The sequence below is a fragment of the Rhinolophus hipposideros genome (genome assembly GCF_964194185.1).
Source record: "Rhinolophus hipposideros genome assembly, chromosome: 10".
Lineage (NCBI taxonomy): Eukaryota > Metazoa > Chordata > Mammalia > Chiroptera > Rhinolophidae > Rhinolophus > Rhinolophus hipposideros.
In genome coordinates, this window is record NC_138056.1 from 42,917,155 (window position 1) to 42,939,685 (window position 22,531).

The 22,531-nt window shown below is 41.7% G+C and overlaps 2 protein-coding genes across 14 annotated transcripts in view; one reads left to right on the forward strand and one right to left on the reverse strand.

Annotated features, from left to right (window-relative positions):
* Positions 1–18,120, forward strand: part of RIC3 (RIC3 acetylcholine receptor chaperone) — a 47,291-nt gene extending 29,171 nt beyond the window's left edge. For 2 of the 5 annotated variants that reach the window (XM_081062921.1, XM_081062924.1), the window contains 2 exons: positions 1,103–1,251; positions 12,913–15,952. In XM_081062921.1, coding sequence (XP_080919047.1) covers positions 1,103–1,251; positions 12,913–13,346 — 583 coding nt within the window. In that variant the 3' untranslated portion in view covers positions 13,347–15,952. Of the gene's footprint in view, positions 1–1,102; positions 1,252–12,912; positions 15,953–17,494 lie in introns of those variants that run through there. The other 3 variants (XR_013994206.1, XM_081062923.1, XM_081062922.1) reach the window with 3 other exon arrangements.
* Positions 17,634–22,531, reverse strand: part of TUB (TUB bipartite transcription factor) — an 81,481-nt gene continuing 76,583 nt past the window's right edge. For all 9 annotated transcript variants that reach the window (XM_081062912.1, XM_081062911.1, XM_081062917.1 and 6 more), the window contains one exon: positions 17,634–22,186. In XM_081062912.1, coding sequence (XP_080919038.1) covers positions 22,053–22,186 — 134 coding nt within the window. In that variant the 3' untranslated portion in view covers positions 17,634–22,052. The remainder of the gene's footprint in view (positions 22,187–22,531) is intronic.

Below are 22,531 nucleotides of genomic sequence, written 5' to 3' on the forward strand. Positions count from 1 at the left end.
CCTGTTGGTCATTAAGGCTCAAGTTTGTTTGGCTAAGCATAAAAAGGAACGCAGGCTAAGGACTGGCTAATGAGAAAAATAGATGGCACCTCCTTGGGAGGCTGATCCAGAATGTATCATTTTTCCTTGTGAGTGTTAAACTGAACTTCAGATGCTTTGGATTTTTAAAGGGAAAGTAAAGAGTCTCTGTTAAATGCTGCCATTGGATAAACTGGTCCCAAAGCAGACAACTCTTGGTTTTCCGAGTAGGGCCTCGTCTGTCTGTGAGTGTGATGCAGTGCTCCCCTCTCAAAAGAAATAATCTACCATTATCCCTGAGTCTCCTTATTTTTGCAGACATTTGCGCAGAGCCTCCTAGCTAAGTTGGGACTCAAACCCAGGTTTTCTAAATTGTGGAATTTGAGCATTGGGCTGCTAGGAGGCTCTGCTCAATGCCTTCAGAAGTCAGGAGGGACTCTAGTTTTAGCTAAAGTGCTCACATTAGCTAGCAATAGGAATAAATGTGTAATTTCTCCTCAGTTTCCACAGTTTCTCTGTTCTAGTTGAATAGTTTGTCAGTATTATCCAGCTCTGAAATTTTAGGTTGTATCTTTATTTCTGCACAAGTATATGCGTCCTGTGATTCTAGGGGTGGCCTAGTAGTATATTTTTGGCTAGTTGAAGCTAATGGCCCAGCATATTTTCTTTTGGTGACCTTGCTTCAGAGAAAAGCAGCTTGTAGTAAATGGAGTAATATTAAGTAACAGTGAAATTGCTTGGAGATTACTGAATCAGAGCAGTGAGGTATACTGAAAGAACACTGAACTGAGTGAAAGCTGAGATCTGCGGGATTGGTCGGAGTATTGACATTAACTCATTGTGGGACCTTTAGGCAATCGCAATCATGTGACCTATTCTGGGCCTTAGTTTTCCCATTTATAAAATCAGAACATTGAATTAACATGTCTAGTTACCAACTGTGCTGTTCCATGTTCAATTCCTAGAGCAATTTGCTGCTGCCATTGAACTTCTATTCCAGAATCCAGACAGATCATAGTGATGTTCATGTTCATTGCCTAGGAGTATTTACCACTAAATGGATGGATTGTCTGGTATTTCTAAGCAGAGCACAGACTGTGACTTCTGACCAAGAAAAACAGTTGCTGCATCAGCTCCGAGAAATCACCAGAGTCATGAAAGAAGGAAAATTCCTTGACAGACCCAGTCCAGAGAAAGAAGCTGAGGAGACCCCTTACATGGAGGACTGGGAAGGTAAGCAGTGTCTTCTCAGTCATTCATCAGCTCTCTGTCCCGAAAAGCGATCTTGCAGATTTTTAAAAAATCAAAATCAACTTTATTACTGAAGTGTAATGTATATACAGTAAAATTCACCAATTTTCAGTGTATAAATGGATGAGTTTTGACAGATGTATAGAGTTGTATAATTACACCACCATCGTGATATAGAAGATTTCCATCATCTCAGAACGTTCCCTCCCCCTTTGCAGCTAATTCCCTCCTTCTGCCCATGGCAACTACTGAACTGCTGTCTGTCCCTGTCATTTTACCTTTTCTATATAAGTAGATCATACTGCACATGCTTTTTTGTTTCTGGTTTCTTTGAGTTAATATAATGCTTTTGAGTTTCAGGTGTTGAGTATATCAGCACTTTATTTTTTTTACTGCTGAGTCATATTCTATAGTGTGGATATACCATGACTTTTTTTTCCATTTGCCAATTTAGGAACATTTGGGTTGTTTTCAGCTTTGAGCTATTATGAATCAAGCTACTATGAACTTTTGCATATAAGTCTTTGGATATATATATTTGTATTTGGGGGAGGTATAGACCTAGGAATGAGATTTCTGGGTTTTACGGTAAATGTATGTTCAACTGTATTAGAAACCGTCAACTGGCTTCCCAAAGTGGCTCCACCATTTTGTCTTCCCGCCAGCAATGTATGGGAATTGTAGTTATTCCATATGCTTGGTAACATTAGGTAGTATCAGGCTTTCTAACTTTAGCCATTCTAGTGAGTATATAGTAGTAGTAGTATCTCAATTGTTACTCTAATTTGCATTTCCCCAATGACTAATAATGTTGAACATTTTTTCATGTGTTTATTTGCCATCTGTATATCTTTGGTGAAGTGTCTGTTCACATTCTTTGCCAAATTTTTAATTGGGTTCGTTGCGTTCTTATTGAGCTGTAGGAGTTATTTATATATTCTGGATATAAGTTCTTTATAAGTTATGTATTTTGCAAATATTTTCTCCTAGTCTGTGGCTTGCCTTTTTCTTAGCAGCATCTTTCAAAGAACAGAAGTTTTTTTTTTTATTTTGATAAAGTTCAGTTTATTCTTTTCTTCTCACGATTCACACTTTTGTGTGTTTAAGAAATCTTTGCCTAACCCAAGGTTTGTCTAACTGCCTGTGTTTTCTTCCAGATAATGTTATGGTTTTAGCTCTTACATTTAGGCTTATGATCCATTTTGATTAGTTTTTACGTATGGTGTGAGGTGTCAGGGCAGAGATTAACTTTTGTTTCATATTGATATTTAATTGTTCCAGCTTATTTTGTCACATTTAATTACCTTGGCATGTTGATTTTAAATCAACTGACCATGAATGTATGGGTGTATTCTGGATTTTCTGTTCTGTTTCATTGATCTATGTGTCTATACTTACGCCAATATCACAGTGTCTTCATATTAAGTCTTGAAATCAGGGTAGCACAAGTTCTTCAACTTTGGTTTTTTTCCTTTTATTTCAAAATTATTTTGCTTATTCTAGGCCCTTCAGGTTTTTATATAAATTTAGAATCAGTGTATCAGTTCCTACAAAAAAGCCAGAGAGAATTGATTGCCATTACATTGACTCTTTAGATCAATTTTGAAGAATTGGCATCATAACAATATTGAATCTTCCAATCCATGAACCTTTTATATCCCACCACTTATTTGGATCTTTAGTTTCTCAGCAGTGTTTCGTAGTTTTCAATGTGTAGGTCTTGCATATGTTTTGTAAATTTATCCTTATTAGTTTATACTTTTGATAATATCGTGATACTTCAAAATTTTTAATTGCTTATTGCTACTAAATAGAAATACAACTTATTTTTGTGTTCTGACCTTGCATCCTGCAACTTTCCTAAACACAGTTAGTTCTGGTAGCTTTTTAAAAACAATTTTCTTAGGATTAAATTTCATAGAATTTTCTACATAGACAATTAAATTATGAATACAGTTTTATGTCTTCCTTTCCAATGTATATATCTTTTGTTTATTTTTCTTGCCTTATTGCACCAATGAGAAATTCTAGCACAAGGCTGAATAGAAGTGGTGAGAGCAGACATCCTTGCTTTCCTGATATTAGGGGGAAAGCACATATTCTCCATTAGTGTGATGTGAGCTATTGGGTTTTTATGGATGTTCTTTTTCAGGTTGAAGAAGCTTCCTTCTAGTCTTACTTTGCTGAGAGTTTTTAATCATGAAGGGGTATTGACTTTTTTTTCCCCTTCTGCTTCCCCCCACCCCACTCTGGTTCAAGCCGTTGTTTCTCAGTCTAGTTGTGTAGGACACAGCTCCCTGGCCCTTGCTGGTGTTATGAGCCTTGCACTCCCCCCCGCTGAGGCTGTCGGTCACCAGTCGTCAGCTCACAGCAGCTCACGGCAGCTCTTGCTGGCTGCCAGCCACTCATGCTGGCCACCGGCCGCTCATGGCGCTTGGTAGACCACGGCAGCACAGCAGCACAACAGCCTGCAGCGGCTCACAGCAGCCCAGTTCCAGGGAGAGCTGTTGTTCACAATCTTAGCTGTAGAGGGTGCAGCTCACTGGCCCATGTGGGAATCGAACTGGCAACCTCGGCATTAGGAGCCCGGCGCTCCAACCACCTGAGCCACTAGGCCAGCCCCGAATTTTTGTTGATCAACTGAGATCGTATAATTTTGCTGTCTCACTTTGTTAATATAGTGAATTACACTGATTTTTTAATGTATACTTTGTCATGATGTTATATATGACTAGATTCAACTTGGTAAGGATTTTTTATTTCTGTGTTTATAAGGATATTAATCTGTGATTCTCCTTTCCTGTAATCTCTTTGGTTTTGATTTCAAGGTAATGCTGGCCTCATAGAATGCATTGGGATGTGTTTCTTCTTCTGTTTTCTGGAAAAATTTGTATAAAATTGCTATTGTTTCTTCCTTAAATGTTAGATGGAATTCTCCAGTGACACCAGGTGGCCCTGCAGTTTTCTTTGTTGGAAGACGTACATAACTATGAATTGAATTCCTTTAGCAGATATAGTGCTATTCAAGTTATCTGTTTCTTTTTTACTGAGCTTTGATAGTTGTATATTTCAAGGAATTTACATATTTCATCCAAATTTATTATTAATATAAAGTTCATAATATTCTCTTATTATCTATTTAATGTGTATAAGATCTGTAAGGATGAACCCTGTTCTATTCCTGATACTGACTGGTAATTTGTTCTTTCTCTAAATTTTTTCTCTAATCAGACTGGCCAGAGGTGTATCAACTTTGTTGATCTTTTTAAAGAACAATATTTTGGTTTCATTGTTTACTTTTGTTTCCTATTTCATTGATTTCTGTTCTTTACTATTTCCTTCCTTTTGCTTACTTTGGATTTAATTTGCCATTTTTTTCCCCTTAGTTTCTCAAGATGGACACTTAGATTCTCAATCTGGTTTGTTTGGCCATTATTTCATTATATTTGGGCATAATCTCTTTCTGTCCTCCTTTTTCTCCAGTTGTGCATATGTTAAACCTTTGATATTGCCCCACGTGCCATGTACAGTCTATTCTTTTTTCCAGTCTTTTTCATGCCATGCTTAATTTTGCGTAATTTTTCTTGCTCTGTCTTTGAATTTATTTTCTTGCTGTCTTCAGATTTATTTATTTGTTTACTTACTTACAGCATAAGTTTTATTTAATATGTTCTGTCATAAGATCTTAATTTAGATCTAGTTTCTATACATTCAATAAATAATTTAACATTTTATTAAAAATTATATATGCTCATTGGAGAAAATGTGTAAGATAAAATAGATTGCAGTAAAGTAGTCATGGCTGTTATTTTTTCCTATTCACATCTATCAGTTACTGAATGAAACCAAATTTATTAATCTTCTGCTCTGTATTTTTTCATTTTCAATTTTTTTGCCATTTATAGTTCAGTTTATTGGGGTAACATTGGTTATTAACATTATGTAAATTTCAAGTATACAGCTTTATAATATGGTATTTGTGTACTTCACTGTGTGCTCACCACCTAAAGCCTAGTCTCCTTCCTTCACCACATCTTTTTTATATCTTATTTCTCTCATATATTCGTATTTTCTTCTACATTCTTAAACATATGAGGCATATTTATAACAGCTTCTTAATAATCTCGGCTGCTGCTCTTATCATCTGTGTCATTTTTTGGTGTGTTTCTGGTGATCATTATTTTCCCTTGTTATGAGTCCTAATTTCCTGTGCTTTTTGCATGCCTGGTCAATTTTGATTGGATGATGGGTGTTGCAAATTTTACATTGTTGGATGCTGGCTTTTGCTTTAGTGCTTTAAAAAGTGTTGGACTTCTTTCTGTCACACAGTTAAGTTACCAGAAATCAGTTGGTTCCCTTAAAGGCTTGTTTCCAAAATTTGTTAAGGTGAGTCCAGAGCAGCCTTTACTCTGTGGCTAATTTAGCTCCCCAAGTAAGGCAGTACCCTTCTCAGGAATCTGTCTAATTCCCCACAAGGTCTTTCCAACCTGGCTACTGGGGACGTGAGCTGTTCTCAGCTATGTGTGAGCTCCAGTAATTTTTAGGTCTAATGCTTTCAGTAGTTATTTTCTCGGCCTTGGATAGTTCTTTCCCATATATGCACAGATGAGAGCTCAGCTAAAAACATGAAGAGTTCCCTCCGAAGGTCTCTGGAGCTCTATCTCTATGAAGCTTCTTTCTTTCTAGTATTCTTCCCCATAAATTCTAGCTGCCCTGGCCTCCCTCAACTCTCATCTGTCTTCCCAACTCAGTGAGACCACTGGCCTCTGTTTACCTTTTCTCAGGGATCATGCTACACTACCTATTATGTAATGTTTGAAAATTGGTGCTTCATATTCTTTGTTTGTTTTTCTAGTTGTTTAATGGAAGAAGTCTTTCATGCTTCCATTATTGCCAGAGCAGAAGTATGAGCCTGCACATTTAACAGCATGATTCCAGATACACTAAATAGTTAAGGATGGAGGAGAAGAACCTTCAAAACTAGAAAAAATTGTTGCAAATATGTACTGGCTCTTTAGCAGGATGGGACTTTTTGAGCATAAAAGCAATGCAAAATCCATTCATAATAAAAACTCTCAGAAAAGTAGGAATTTCCTTAACTTGACAAAAAAGAATCTATAGAAACCTCTAGCTAACATTACACTTAATGGTGAAAGATGAATGCTTTTCCCCTAAGGTTGAGAACAGGCAAGGATGACTTCTCTTATTCAGCATAGTTCGAGGTAGTACAGTAAGGCAAATAAAGGAGGGGAAGAAGCATACAGATTAAAAAGAAAGGAATAATACTGCCCCTATTTACAGATTCCATGATTGCATACGTAGAAAACCCTGAGGAATCTATTTTAAAAACTCCTAGAACTAACAAGTGAGTTCAGCAGGGTTGTAGGGTACAAGATAAACATACAAAAATCAATTGTAGGGCCGGCCCGGTGGCTTAGGTGGTTAGAGCTCCAGGCTCCTAACTCCAAAGGCTGCCGGTTCGATTCCCACATGGGCCAGTGGGCTCTCAACCACAAGGTTGCCGGTTCGACTCTCGCAAGGGATGCTGGGCTCTGCCCCCTGCAACTAACGACGGCAACTGGACTTGGAGCTGAGCTGCGCCCTCCACAACTAAGACTGAAAGGACAACTTGAAGCTGAACGGTACCCTACACAACTAAGATTGAAAGGACAACTTGACTTGGAAAAAAGTCCTGGAAGTACACACTGTTCCCCAATAAAGTCCTGTTTTCCCTTCCCCAATAAAATCTTTAAAAAAAAAATCAATTGTATTTCTGTATCTTAGCAATGAATACATTGACATCAAATTAAAAATTTGACATCAAAATTAATTTTTTGTCATTCAAAAAAAAAGATTTAGCTGTAAATTTAACAGAACACGTGCTGGACTTCTGGGCTGAAAACTATACAATACTGATGAAAGAAATGAAAGAAGGCCTAACTAAATGAGAAAACATATTATGTCCATAGGTTGGAAGACTCAAGTTGGTACAAATGTCAGCACTTCCCAAATTGACAAACAGGTTTAATACAATCCCTGTCATAATCTCGGCAAGACTTTTTGTAGATACAGATAAGATTGCTAAAATGTTTATGGCGAGACAGAAAATAGAATAGCTAAATAATTTTAGAAAAGAAAAAGTGGGAGGAATCAATCTACCTGATTCTATAGCTAAGGTAATCAAGACCATGTGACATTGGTACAGGAATAGACACATACATAAAAGAAACAGAACAGGGAACCCAGAAGTAGACCCACACAAATATGCACAACTGATTTTTTACAGAGGTGCAAAAGCAATTCATTGGAGGGAAGATAGCCTTTTTAATATATGGTGCCAGAGCAATTGGATATCCATAGCAAATAAATAAACCTCAACCTAAGTTTGACATGTTACACAAAAATTAAAAATGGATCACAGACATAAATGCAAATTATAAAGCTATAAACCTTTTAGAAAAATCTTTGGGATCTAGGATTAAGCAAAGAGTTCCTTTGACTTGGCATCAGAAGCACAATTCATATAAGGACAAATTGATAAACTGGACTTACCAAAATTAAAAACTTTTACTCTGCAAAAGATCCTGTTAAGATAATGAAAAGACAAGCTGCACAGTGGGAGAAACTATTTTCAAACCATATATCCGACAAAAGACTTATGTTAGAATGTATAAGTAACTCTCACAAACAGTAAAAAATAAACAATTCAGTTAGGAAATGGGAAAAATATATAAACATACATTTCACCAAAGAGGATATAGAGAAGGCAAGTAAGCACATGAAATGATGTTCAACATCATTAACCACTAAGGAAATGCAAATTAAAATCACAAGGAGGTACCACAACACACCTATCGAATGGCTAAAATAAAGAATAATAACACCAAATGCTGACAAGGATGTGGAGAAGCTATATTCACTCACACATTACTTGTTGTATGTAAAATATTTAGTACACCCACTCTGGAAAACATTTTGGTAGTTTCCTGAAAAACAACATGCAACTACTATACAACCTAGCAGTTGCACTCCTGGGCATTTATCCCAGAAAAATGAAGACATGTGTTCACATAAAAGTTATACCTGAATGTTTATAGCAGCTTTATTTGTAGTAGCCCAAAACTGGAAACAACCCAGACATCCTTAGCACGTGAATGGTTAAACTGGTGCATCGATTATCAATAAACAGCATGGACTGTTGATACATTCAGTAACCTGGATGGATTTCCAGATAATTATGCTGAGTGAAAAAAGAAACTAATTACAAAAGGTTACATACTGTATGATTCTATTTATGTAACATTCTTGAAATAGTAAAATTACAGAAACGGTGAACGGAATAGTTGCCAAAGGTTAAGGAGGGAATGGGGGCAGGAAGGTGTAGGTGTAGTTATAAAAGGGCAACATAAGGGATCCTTGTGGTGATAGAAATATTCTGTATATTGACTCTATGAATATGTAATGAAGGTCTGACAATTACATTCGCGAACTCATCCTAGAAAAAGCGCTACATACCTCATTGCTGAATTTTACTATGGTCAACTTCGAAGTACTTCCCTTGGGAAGCTATGCACCGAGACGCCAGCACCTAGTCCACCCTTCAAAGCAATTTTGGAACTCTTTTCTGGAATGGCCATCAGAGCTGTTGTCGAATTATCCTTGATGTCCTGAATGTCATCAAAATGTCCTCCTTTCAGTATTTCCTTTATCTTTGGGTAAAGAAAGTAGTCACTGGCGGCCAGATCAGGTGAGTAGGGAGGGTGTTCCAATACGGCTATTTGTTTACTGGCTAAAAACTCCCTCACAGACAATGCTGTGTGAGTGGGTGCATTGTGTGATGCAAGAACCATGAATTGTTGGCAAAAAGTTTAGGTCATCTAACTTTTTCACACAGCATTTTCAGCACTTCCAAATAGTAAACTTGGTTAACTGTTTGTCCACTTGGTACAAATTCATAATGAATAATCCCTCTGACATCAAAAAAGATTAGCAACATTGTTCGCAAACTTAATTGTCAGACCTGGTACCCTGGGCGTGATATTGTGGTAGAGTTTTGCAAGATGTCACCATTGGGAGAAACTGGGTAAAGGTTACAGAGGATTTCTGTATTATTTCGTACAACTACAATTATTTCAAAATAAAAAATAATTTTTTAAAGCAACTCAGAAAACTATAAGGGAAAAGATAATATAGCTTGAATACACAAAAGTTTTACCTTGTGTAGATCAGAGAATATCACAAAGTTTAAAAGCCAACACTATATTGGAAAAATATTTGTAACAAATATGACTGAAAAGTTATCTTTAATGTATGAAAAATTCTATAACTAATTTAGAAAAGTGATTATCTTCTGTTTAAGCAGTGCACAAAAGAAAAAAAATGCAGCTGGCTACAAAATATATGAAGTATTTCAATGTCACTGGTAATCAAGATGAAAATTGGAATTCCATTTTTCCTCCAAATTGTAAATGTTCATTATATAACCTTGTTCCCAAATACGGTAAAATCCTTACCACATTTATTTTCTGCCTACCTCTTAGGTGTTGTGGAATTTTAGCTACAAGTGATAATAACTTTTAAAGATATTAGCCTTTTCTGATTTAAGTGTTTAACAATGGCATTAAATTTCTAACCACATTATCAATAATTACTTATTTCACATTGATAATTCTTACTTATGGCTCACCACTTTCTTGTATACAGTGTCTTTCATGACTTTAAATATTTGATTAACTTTTGTGTTTGTCAGACTACTTCCTTAATTACCTCCCCCCCATATAGAGTACTTGAATTTCTATGTCATTTTTTTATCTTTATGCAAATAATCGTTTGGCTGGATATAAAATTATATGATCATATGATTTTTAAGTCTGAAAACATTACTTCATTCTCTACTTTCATTTGGTGTTGAAAATGAGAAATTTTATCCCAGTCTGATTCTTGATAGGCAACTTGTTTTTAGTTAGCTAGTTTGTTTTCTGTTTGGAAATTCGTATTCTTTTTAATACTTAAAATTTGAATTTGGGCAGGTTCATTGACATATGTCTGAGTATGTATGATTGCATGGATTTTTTTCATAGTGTTTTTACCTAGCATTTAGTGAGTCTTTAGCATCTGAAGTCTTTAGCTCAAGGGTATGTTCTTTTATAATTTCTTTGGTTGTTGCTTCCATTTAACTTAATCTGCCTTCTTACTCTAGAATTCCAGTAATTCTAAGATTGGATATCCTGGATCAGTCTTCTATGCAGCTTATCTTTTTTCTCATAATTTCTGTTATATTTCTTGGTCATGTTTATCTTTGTCCTAGGAGAATTCCTCAACTTGGACTCTTATACAGTAATTTGTTTTTCAGCCATGTCCATTTCTATCTGCTGTTTTCTTCCTCTATTAAGCTTAAATGTATTTTGTAATTATGACTTTCTAATAGCTCTTTCTTGTTTGCTGTTTGCTCCATTTTTTTATATTGAAGCCTGATTGATTTTATTGGTACAATATCCTTCTGAATATTACTGGTAATATCCATTTTAAGTTGACTGACATTAGCTCTTGTTTCCTGCATTGACGGTTTGTTAGGGGCTCTTTACATAGTTTGCTTAGATTGATTCCCCTGTTTTAAACTGCTGATTTCCTCATAGGACCACTGAGGTTTTTTTGCTTGCTCATATTTTTCATGAAGCTCTTGAGTAACCAGTAATATTAGCTGATAAGGACTACCTCAGCAGTTGTGTGAGTCACTATTTAATTTTCCTCAGCAAGCCTCTCCATCTTAAGCCAAAGCAGATAGGCATGGAAGTCTAAAGGTAAGCTTTGTTCTTGGTGTGGGAAGAAGGCAGGAACATGCCGGAAAATGGACTTACGTGTTCAGTGGCTGGAAGCTAAGTAGCAAGTAGGCTTCCGCAGCCCCTGCTGTTGACGAAGGAGGCGGTAAGGACCTTAGGTAGCTAAGCTGCACGTTCGTTACCTAGCATTCTGTCCGCAGTAAGGTAAGGCCGGAAATCAAGACTGCTTTGGCCAAGATTCTTACCGTACTGCTGTCAGTGATGGTGACGATATGATAAGATGGACAATTTTTTGCATCACTAGTAGGACTGAAAATTTACACCATTCTTTTGGAAAGTAATTTGGTAGAATTTTTTTTTTTTTAAAAAAAAGGGCTTTTTTTAAATGAAAGTTTATTGGGGTGACAGGGCTTCTAAAATGTGCATTTCCTTTGGTCTGTTTTTCATATTTCTAGAAGTGTATCTTAAAGAAATAGGAAAGTAGACATGGATTTATATTCAAAGATCTTAACTGCTTTGTTACTTACAATAAGGGAAAATTGTAAAGAATATCTTACGGAAGAGGCATGGTAAATCATATAAATTATGTAGCTGTGTAATTAGGGATATTTATTTTACAACCAACTTTAAAATGCCTTATGACATTAAGAAATACTCATGATATATAACGTTGAGTGAAGAAAGTCAGGGTACAACATTTTATATGCAGTACAAGCCTCCTTTATTAAAAAAGAGAAATACATATTTATATATGATAGATATTATATATCATATTTATATATGATATATGATAGAAAGGGATCTTAAGATGATTTGTTTGCTTTTTAAAACTTGTATTTTTCAAATTTTCTACAATGAGACTGCATGACTTTTATAATTAGGAAAAAAAACAGTAAATGTAAAAATATGTCTCCATATTCTCTACTGCACCAAAAAAGACCACAGCTTTTCAGAATTTGTAGGCAAAAAGTGGTTTACGTTAAGAGTTGAATTTGCCGATTATCATAATGTGCAAATGGATTTGGAATTCTCCGGCTTTCCACACTGTGCAGTGAGCGCGGCTACGGTTGCCAACACTGGCATATGAGCTCCACGCAGCCATCTGCTGCGCAGGCGAGGCGTGGCTGACACAGATTTATTTCATTTCGTTCTTTAATTTGGCAGCGTTTTCTCTTATCATAGCTGGAATTCAGTACCAGTATTACTCACGTTGTTTACCAGTGTATTGTTTTCTTTTGTCCCATTTTATGAAGATGAAGAAGCCAACAATGGAAATTCTGTCTCTGAAAATGCAGTGCTTGTCCTTGGGGGTCTTCGGCAGGTCTTGCTAAAGCGAGATGTTTCTGATACTTACAAGCCATTTCAACTGTTTTGATTAGTAGACAGCTTTGTGGTGTATTTTTCAAAGAGCTTAGCTTTCTTCTCCCCACACCCATCCCTGACCCCTGAAGATTTGGAAATGGTTCCACATAGAAATTACAAACATTAGCCTTGAGCTATGCTCTCTCCATCTGGTGTTGGGTACTCCTTTTTTTTCTTTTTCTTTTTTTAACTGAAGGCTCATGTCTGTTTAATCTGCATCACTACTGCAGAAGCAGGAGTGTGAGACTTACACTCGGCCCCAAGCACCCTGCACTTAAGGGATTTTCAACTGAATTGCTTTGTATTTCAAAGAGCACTGGGGTAGTTAGCCAGACCTCTCCAAATTTACTCAAGTGAAACTTCAGAACTGTTAGTCATCTGAGAGATTTCTTGAATGGATTTGTTGGGATGAGATGGCTGCTGCCTGAGAAGCTTCTTTGAGCCTGACACTTTATTTGGAAGAGACGTTCTTTGTAAGACTTTGTGCTCCTTTTCTCTCTAGGTTACCCTGAAGAGACTTATCCAATTTATGACCTTTCAGATTGCATCAAGCGTAGGCAAGAAACAATCCTGGTGGATTACCCGGACCCAAAAGAGCCCTCTGCTGAAGAAATAGCTGAACGAATGGGAGTGCTAGAAGAAGAAGAATCTGACCATTTGGGTTGGGAAATGCCCAGTGACCCCGGAGCCCATGAAGATCATTCTGTTACCTCACGTGACCCAGAGCCAGGAACATGTTCCTGCTGTCTTCATGAAGAAGAGGATCCTGCTGTCTTGGCAGAGAATGCTGGATTCAGTGCTGACAGTTACAGGGAGCAGGAGGAAACCACCAGAGTGTGGCCCCAGGACTTCAGAGATGAGGGGCAGGGCACCAGCGCTGGCAAAGCAGATACAAATGACACACTGAGGAGGCGGAACCCACAGGGCTTAGAGTGAGAACATCCAGTTTGGTGACGTATCCGTTACTCTGGTCCCAAGGTGACCTTTGTCTCCTGTCAGATTTCTATCCTTGGTCCTGTACCCTGCACTTCGTTCCCTGTGTTTAAATATCATAGCCAGTCAGGTCATGACCGTGGGTATCATGTATTCTTCCCGGTGCTCACATACCTGTCATCTTGTAAAACATCATAGAGATTAGTAGGAATACAAGGTAGCTTCACTCTTTTTCCTCCTGACTTTCCTCCATGAGAGTTAGTAATTGTTTGATCTGTCGTAACTCCAGGTGGGACCACTCAGGGCAGAGGTCCGACTCTGCTAGGAGTAACGGAAGGTTACCTGTGAACGAACATCAGCTTACGTATGATGAGGACTTAAGGTTGCAAGAGAAGATTTCAGAGTCCAAGCTGCCTTATTCTCTGGGCCTGCAGCAGGTCAGTGGTCCCCTAGGTTCACAAAGAGAACACTTTTGTGGGGATGATGGCGCCAGAGCAGGGTAGGACTCTGCTGTCTGAGCTGAAGGCCTTTCCTCAGTGAGGGCCGTGTTAGGAGTGCTGGTGCCTCAGATCCGCTTTTCTGCAGAGGAGGAGAAGATTCCCACGGACCTGAAAATCAGCTCGGAGACCTGTTGGGGAACTGACTGCTTTGCTCTGATGTTGGCCTGGATCTCTAGCTTCCTTTGTCCCTGTTCTGCTCCACAGAACTGCCAAACCCAGAAGCACCTGTGTGCCTCTGGTCTTCAATGGCCGGAAGAAGAGTTAGGTAGAGACTTTAGTCCTTTCCCTGTAGAGCCAAGGCTTGAGGTTGCTAAGACTCAGGAAAGCCTGCCCAAGGGTGGTGGTTCTGCCACGAGGTGATCAGAAACCCAGGGAGCCAGGACGGGGAGAGAATCCAGTCTCTTATGGACAGTCCTGGCCTGGGAGCTGTTTCTGAATGCTGTGCCCTCTGGGAAGTTTATTTTCACAACCACACTGAATTGAAACAGAAATGAGGCCTGAGCTTGCAGACAAAGTGCCAACCTAACAGGGAAGTTGCACTGTGTGGCAGAGAACCAAAGTAGCAGTGCCCAGGGGAAGAGACATTTATTTTCCCACATTCAGATATCTGGGGCTTCTGAGAGAGTGCGGGGCAGAGGAGGAGGCGGTAGCTTAGGACTGGGAGGAGTTTGACCAAACTACAGGCTTAGTCTCTCCGGTAGCACCTGTCTTGAGACAAGATGGCACCATACATTCTACCTAGTAAGGATGAGTGAATTCAGTTTACACGTAAGACCTGAGTTTAAAGAGGACACATTCTTGAGGGCATTCCCAGTCATGAAACGTGGAAGACTTGAAATTTAAGAAATTATGTAGCTAGATACGGCTTGTAGAACTCCATTGTTCCTGGCATGAGTAAGGTGAGAGGAGTGCAGTTTAAATCCCACATATAAGCCTACAGACTGCTATCAAAGTGTGGGATCGTAGTAAGATGTGTCAGCTACTACTAGGCATTTCTTGATAGTTAATGAATTACAGAGAAAAGTCCAAGACTGAGTTTGTAGAAGGGAGATTGCATCTATGTTGTGTAGAACATTTGATTCACTTTTAACAAATGCAGTTTAAAATGCACTGAAAATAATCTAGATGTAGCGTAATGGTAAAGGTAAAAAGTTATTATAGGTGCTCTTCACTGTTCCAAGGAATGGGTTTCTGTTATTTCCCTTCATTCACCACTAGGGGCTGCTTTACGAGGAGAGTCCTGGATCGCTGTTTTAAATTTCTTTTCTGCCTTAGGATAGATTCCCTTATTAGAGATACATGTTTCCTTTTAGCTCATTCATTCATTCATTCATTCATTCATTCATTCAGCAGATACTGCTCAGAGCTGGGCAGTGAGAATAGAAGGCTCCATTCCTACCTTTAAAAATCTAGGTTTAATGTGAGACCCTTGTCCAGTTTATTTTTTTAATGAAGTGTAAACTTGAAGAGGGCTCAAGATTGTGAATTCTGCAGGCAGAGAAATGTCGGTCATGATTCCATCCCTCCCTATTCTAGCAGTAGAATCTCGTCGACTCCTTAACTCTTCTGAGCCTTGGCTTTCTCACCTCTAGAGTAGGGAGTAAAAGTACAGGTCTCACGGGGTGGTTATGAGGATTAAATGAAAGCATCAGTGCCTGTAAAGCAGCACTGGTCCTATCTCATGGTAGCCACTCAGTAGGTGGTAGCTGATTTACTTTTATACAGTTTTATGTTGTAATTCAGGTATGGACCCAAATCTATAGGAGCACAGAGAGAAATCATTTTTGCCAAGTACTTCCAAGAAACCTTCCAGAGGAACTGGGTCTTGAGGCATGATAAGAAATTCCCCATGTGGGCAAGGAAGAGAAGAGATTCTTAGCAGAAAGAGTGGTGTTGGAGAAAGCAGTGGGGTGTGACAGTGCATGGATGTTCACATAGTTTGATGAGGTTGCTATGTAAGGTGTTGCATAAGTGACTATGTTGAATGTTAATTTTTTGGGGGAGGGGCTTATGAAAATAGTTCACTCCGGAAGTAGTGAGACCTCATGGCTCTTGCTGCCTGAGCTCTTCGTTGATTTATATGGCAGAAATATATTTATGTTTCAGACATGTTGTTGTACTTTTCAATAATTTCAGAGTAGACAGTCCTTTTTGCATTGTCTAGAATTATTTTATCCTCCAGAAGTGACAATTGTATGTGAATATACAACTCAGGATGACCAAAATCATGGCATTGGTTTTTATTATCATGCCTGATGTCGCTCTCCTCGTGCTCTTCATGTCTTAGCACTGGGGTGGGCTGGGGACTGGATTGGTCCCCTGGCACCAGGTCTGCAGCAGCCTTGGGTCCCTGTGGCAGAGCATTCATCCTTCTGGGGGCAGATAGTTGGCCTGGGACCAGGCTTGGTAATCAGGCTGGTGACCTAGCCAGGAGATCTCTTTCCTGGTTATAACAAGAGGCTCAAGGAAAGCACCTCCTTAACTCCGGGACTAGTGCCCAGGGAGGCAGGGAAGGTCGGGGGCGCCTTTGGCCTCCAGGAAAGGTGGCCGAGGAGGCCCCTACTCTCTGAACCTTCTATGGCTTGAGCGATCAGACAATTGATGGCCCAAACTGGTAATAATTGTGCCAGAATCATGATGGACATAAACTACTCTTGGCCACATAGAAGTGCCAAATCTGGGGGAACAAATAACCAACCCTACTTATTACCACACACTTAAGTCCAGACTATTTATATTCCAAAGAAATATCTAGTACTTCAGCTATCCAGCAGTATTGAGAGAGAAATATGGAAGTATCTGACTTTTCCTTGACCATTTTTATACAGATCTTTCTAAAATGTACCTAACCTTTCCTCATTTTTTTCTTTCCCATTTTTTTATACAAAGAAAATAGGACAAATTTCTCCTTTTTCTTAGGTCATTCCTTCTCTGAGCACCAATTTCTCCATTGATGAATTTGGAATAATAGCCACCTTGCAAGGCTGTTAGGGTTACACGAAACAGTTTATAAGGTATCTGTCCCAGGGTTTAGCATGTGACAGCACTGTCACTGTGCCACCCTCCGAGGTTACCCTGACCACCGGCAGTGGCCCAGCACACGGGGTTCTGCAGTCTCTGGGTAACCTGAGTTCTGACCCCCTCCCTCAGGGTCAGACTGTTAGCTGTCATGTCTGCTTCCAGCCACAGCTACAGCTCCCTAGTCTTTGATGTCAGAGCTGCTCTAGCATCTGATGTCAGAGCTGCCACAGGCTGAAAAGAAAATCCCCAAGCATGTCCAAGTCCTGTTAAGTAGGTTAGGCTCTGGGTAGGGCCCCAGGAATCAAGGAGCTGGGTCTTTCTGTTATTTCTACCCTGGGCCTTGCCCCCTTTTCCAGCTCTATGGGCCTGTGTTGGTTCCTAAGGGCCAGGCCCGCGGGGATACTGATGAACCAACAGCCCATTCTTTCGGTTAGAGCAGTCAGTCCTCTGCAGGGTGGGCTATGGCAACTGAAAGAATGGGTTGTGGTTCGTCAGTATCCCCGTGGGCCTGGCCTTACCAGTCTTCCTGGCCTTCCCGGCCTCTGCGTGCTGTCCTGACCTTCCTTCAACTTGAAGAGCGCAGGCCCGAGGGAGGTCTGTTTTGACCCGCCTGTCATTGTTTCCAAACAGGCCATGATCCCCTGTTACCACCATCCTCCTCCTCACTCCTGAGGCTCTTAGGACAGAAGGAATGAATGGTGTAGGAAAAAAACTTTTAGGTAAGAAACATGTTTTTTCTCCTTTTATAGGGAAAAAAAGGACACAGTAGTGTTGAAACAGTTCAAGTTTAATTTGTTGATATATAGTCTGTATTTAGACAAACACTTAAGTTCTACAACATACATAAGGTCAACATGGGAAAATACCAACTTTGTCATTGCACATACCAATAAATAAATACATTTGCTCCAGAATACCAAAGAGTTTATTGAAAAAGTCACTTAATAAAAGCAGTTTTACAAGTTCATCTAAAACTCCAGATAATTTTAAACAAAATAAAATGTCTGACCACTCCAAAATAGGAAGAGACAGTCTTGTGCAAATAGACATACACATTCTAAGCATTATGAGAACTGGCTAAATGTATGTTCCCAGCAAGAAACATGTCACCCATACTAACCAAGTCCCCTTTGTCACCAAATACAGGATTAAAGAGGCCAGAGTCAGGCTTCCCTTTCTGAGTCACTCTAAATTACTCTTTAGGAAACTCTGGATTAATCTCCAGCTCTGCCTGGACCTTGATGGGGGGGGGGGGGGGACAGTAGAACAGAACAGGAAGGGGTGTGACATCTTTCTTAGGAAAGAAAAAAGGCACAGTGATGAGCTAGAAAAGGTAGTGATGAAAGCAAAGATCAACTTTCATTCACTCTGACTGCTACTGTGAGCTTTGCCAGTCAGTCCGAGCTCCTCATTTTGTAGATGAGAAAACAGACCTAGAAAAATTACATGGTTTGCTCCGAGTCACATGATTACTAAGTACAGGAATGCCTTCTATACGACCAATATGCTTCTCAACTTGGTTGGAAAATTAAAAAACCAAGCCTGTCCCAGTACTTCAGCTCTGCCTCTCCCTGCTATCCTGGGATGACAGAAGACTGCAAACTGGAGGTACAAAAGGACAGGTAACCGATAAACTCAGGAGTCCATCCCTTGGCCTATTCCTAAGTGCTGCTACAGTTCAAAGTCAGAGGCCCCGAGGGCAGGGCACAGCAGGAGAGCAGACTCACTCAGCTGTCCAGAAGTGTGTGCTGAGGGCCACCTGGCAGCCTGAGGTCACGGCTATCAACTGGGGCGAGGAATTCGAGAGAGGGCATGGCCAGTGTGGCTGCAATAAGAGAAAACCAGGGACTCCATCTAGGAGGTGGAATTGTGCTTGCATAACAGAGCCGTGGCCATGGCCAGCCCCGTATCTCCCCTCACTGCACACCCACTGGGAGGAAAGCATGGAACTCTTAGTTTGGTATCATCACTGTTGCTTGTTAAATTTAGAACTGCCTCTGAATAAAAGGCAACTTTAGTTAGAGGTAAATGCCCTGCTATTTACAAAGCCAAGAAAAACTTGTTTCTACAATTTTCTTGCCCTTCTTGTCACTGAAGGCGGTGGGCTCCAAAGGTTCTCTTCTAGCCTGTGATTATTGCGCTCCCTGGCTTCCAATACCTGCCCTTGGCGTGGGTCTGTACCTTACATGCTATGCTCCATCTGCACTAGTGTCGTGATGTTTAAGGCACATTCACTAGAATACGTTCAAATTTATCCCAAAGCAATACATGCAATACTCTGATTTCTTCAGGTAATGCAGAACGGCAACTGAAAAATGACTTTCTTAAATGGTGTTCTCCCCATCAGAACTTTGGGAGAAAGAGCTGGTCATTTCCCAGGTACACTTCTTATCAAAGAGAATTGAACAAAATCCCCAGGTACACTACATCCTTATTCATTTCCTGTTCATTCTTAGAAATGGCATAAGAAACCTCAGTTGATTATTTGCAGATTGCCCTTTTCCCCAAATACACACAGACATGGAGACACAGACAGACACAGAGCACCTTGGAGCCAAAAGGAAAGAAAAATTGGGGACATGAACTTCACCACTCTGCAGAAGAACTGTTTTGGGGCAGAGAGTGTAGTTTTGGGGTGTGGCCCCAGGAGGAGTTACAGAGCCAGGAGCAGTTGCAGAAGAGCTGCCTAAGGTCTCAGCTGCTCAACACCCTTAGGAACTGTTCATTCCATCATCGAGCTCCCTCTCCAACCAAGGGCCATCTGGATAGAGGGTGTAAAGGGCAAGACCCAGGTGGTCTCCAGAGGCCTGGCAGCTTTGAATCTTTGGGCCCATGACTGAGGCCAGTGGTCAAGGAAAACCAGCATCACCAGGAATGGGGTCACAAGAACACATCTTGTGAAGCTGGGTCTCGAGCAGGTGACTCAACTGCTCTTGTCACTCAGTGCCCAACACAGTTTTGTTGCTGAGCTACCCTTCTCCACAGCCAGGCTGGAACACTCAGCCCACATTCCCGACCCTACCAAAATACCCAGCCCACCCCCCGTCGTGTACTAGAGGAGAAAGCAGAGGACAGGAGTTTTCCATTGTGCTTCTGATTTGTCCACTCTGCCACCAGGACCTGCACTCGCACGGGCATCCGAAACCAGCCTGTTCCACCTTAAAATCACAGGCAGAGAAACAGCTTGACCAGGCTTTAGAGATCATCTCATTTCTGTCATCCCAAATGTCAGCAGGTCTCTTCTCAAAGTCAGAAAAGGAATTGCTAAACGGGGACTACGGAAAGGAGGGTGGCACCACAGAGTTTCCCGGGGAAGCGGCCCAGCCCAGTACAGAGTCCCGGTGCCCTCAGAATGGCCCCAAGTAAAGCGCTGTCTAGAACCAGACGGTGCTGACAAAAACTAGGTCATTGGAGGGGTCAGAGACCTATGGCCAAGGTGTGGGCAGAGCCGTGCTAGAACAGGTATGCCTTGCTTTAATAAGCACGCTACTCGGAAGACGTAGATCACGAGGAAACGAGAGCATGTTACTTCCACTTACGTCACAACTCCTTAACCTCACTACAGAGCCTCACTAACATGCTTCAAGTGTGGCTTTATTTTTTAAAAATCTATTTCTACGTAGCCTTTCCAAGCACATCTACTTTGAAGTGAGGAATGACTCCCTCTTGCTAAGCACTGATTTCTGATCTCCATCTGGGCAAGTAGCTTCTGCCAGGGTCAATGACAAAAAGGCAGGAGACGAGAGTTCCCAAGCCATCAGGGCAGACGGTGCAGTCCAAGGAGAAGCGTGGCAGTGAAGGGGCAATCAGGCCCCGCCCCGAACACGAACACCCCACCTGTCACCCAGACACAGAACCGGGCAGCGGCCTCACTAGGCCTGCTCTGCGGGAGCCAGTCCTGATCAGTCTGACATGACTGCTTTCAGCAGGGAACTGCCCAATCTCCTGAAATGATTTACATTTCACATATCAACTCTGACTTGACTAAGTCTCTGGAGTCAGACAAAAGGGTGAGGGCATGTGGAATGGACCCCAGGAAGGCTGGAGAGAGCGGTTTCTTAGGGGATGGTGGGATCAAATAAATCCTGTGAGCCGAAGTTCTGAACTCTGCCACTAGCTAGCCAGCGACGCAGGGCAAGTACCATTTTCTGAGTGATTTGCTTACAGTGACAGAGTTGTACTAGTTGATCTCTAAGGATCCTGCCCCCTCTCATCTATTATGGTTCTGAAATATTCCCTGCTCTCCTCACCCTGTCCCATTTCTACCCACAAAGAACCACACGAAGCCCTCAGCAGCCACGAGCTAAGCTGACTGCAGTGGGAGCTGAAGCACAGGCGCAAGCACCTGAGCTTACCAGAAAGAGCCTCAGGCCGCCTACCTGTGTGTGTCGCAGGGGGCTGGTGGCCCAGGGCCCCACCCTTGTTTCCTGGGGCAGTTGATAGGGCTCTCAGGACAGCCCTGATCCAGGGAGCCTGTTCCATGCACCTCCTGTTCTTAGCCTGTGTCCTGCAGGCCCCAACCTCTTAACACATCTGGCCTTGAGGGCCGGCCTCCTAGTGCCTCTGCACACAGAGAAAATCTAGAGAAATCAGATGAGCTAGAACCCAGGCTACCAGCCCATTCCCAGAGCCAGGTCCCTGGCAATCTTGACAAGGTCCTGCCCAAGCCCTGCAGCTCTGCCGGGCCTGGATGAGGCCTTCTGAAATCGGGACTTTCTGCCGTCGTAAGGGCCATGCTCGGCTACCAAGCCCTTTGCTGTGTGAAGCTGATGCCCGACACATACGCTCCCTGTGCCCCTTCCTGTCACCTGACTCCTGGGCTGAGTGGATGGCTGGGCCACAGCAGCCCTGCATTGTGCTCCTCTCCTTCTACACCCCTTCCTACCTTCCCAGCTGAAGAGGCCGCCCAGCTTGGCAAACGTGACTGCAGCACAATGCTAACCCAAGAGTGGGGGTGTGTGTTGCTCTAGGGGCACAGAAGGATTGCACTCTGGTCCCCTCACGCACACCGTGCTCCTTTGCCTCCGCACAGCAGGCAGAGGACGTTCCCAGCAGGCCAGGCCGGGAACCCAGTGAGAGCCCAGGGTCCATCTGGCAGGAGGCCTATGTACACAGGGGAGGCAGGGCTGTCTCCGCAGGCAGGCGGCTCCACTCCGGCTGGGCGACCCCGCAGGGCACGCGGAGGCCTCTATTCGCAGGCCAGCTTGCTGTCGAAGCTGGACAGGGCGATGGCAAAAGCCTGCAGCGCACACAGCGGGTAGTTGTAATCCATGGTAAACACATCTTCCGCTACACGGCCAAACTGCATCACAATGTAGTCCGCTAGAGCCCGGCCGGGTGGGACAGAGAGGCAGAGTAAGGACAGTGGGGATGGGGAAGGACACACACCCAAGTCACAAGGGAGAGGGAGCGAGAAGCAGACACCAAGGGCATCCCAAAGGAGGGAAGACAGACATTGGGAGGAGGACAGGACAGGGAGCAGATGGCAACGGAGAAAGAAAGTTGCGTACAGATACCAGGAGACGGGAAGGAGAGAGAGTCCATTCCCAGGGCAGTCCCACCCGAGACTCCGCTGAGTGTACAGAATCTCGGATCAGGGCCCCCCAGTCTTTATGGTTAGAAAGTTCTTCACATCAAACCTAAGCCATATAACCCGTGTCCTTAAGC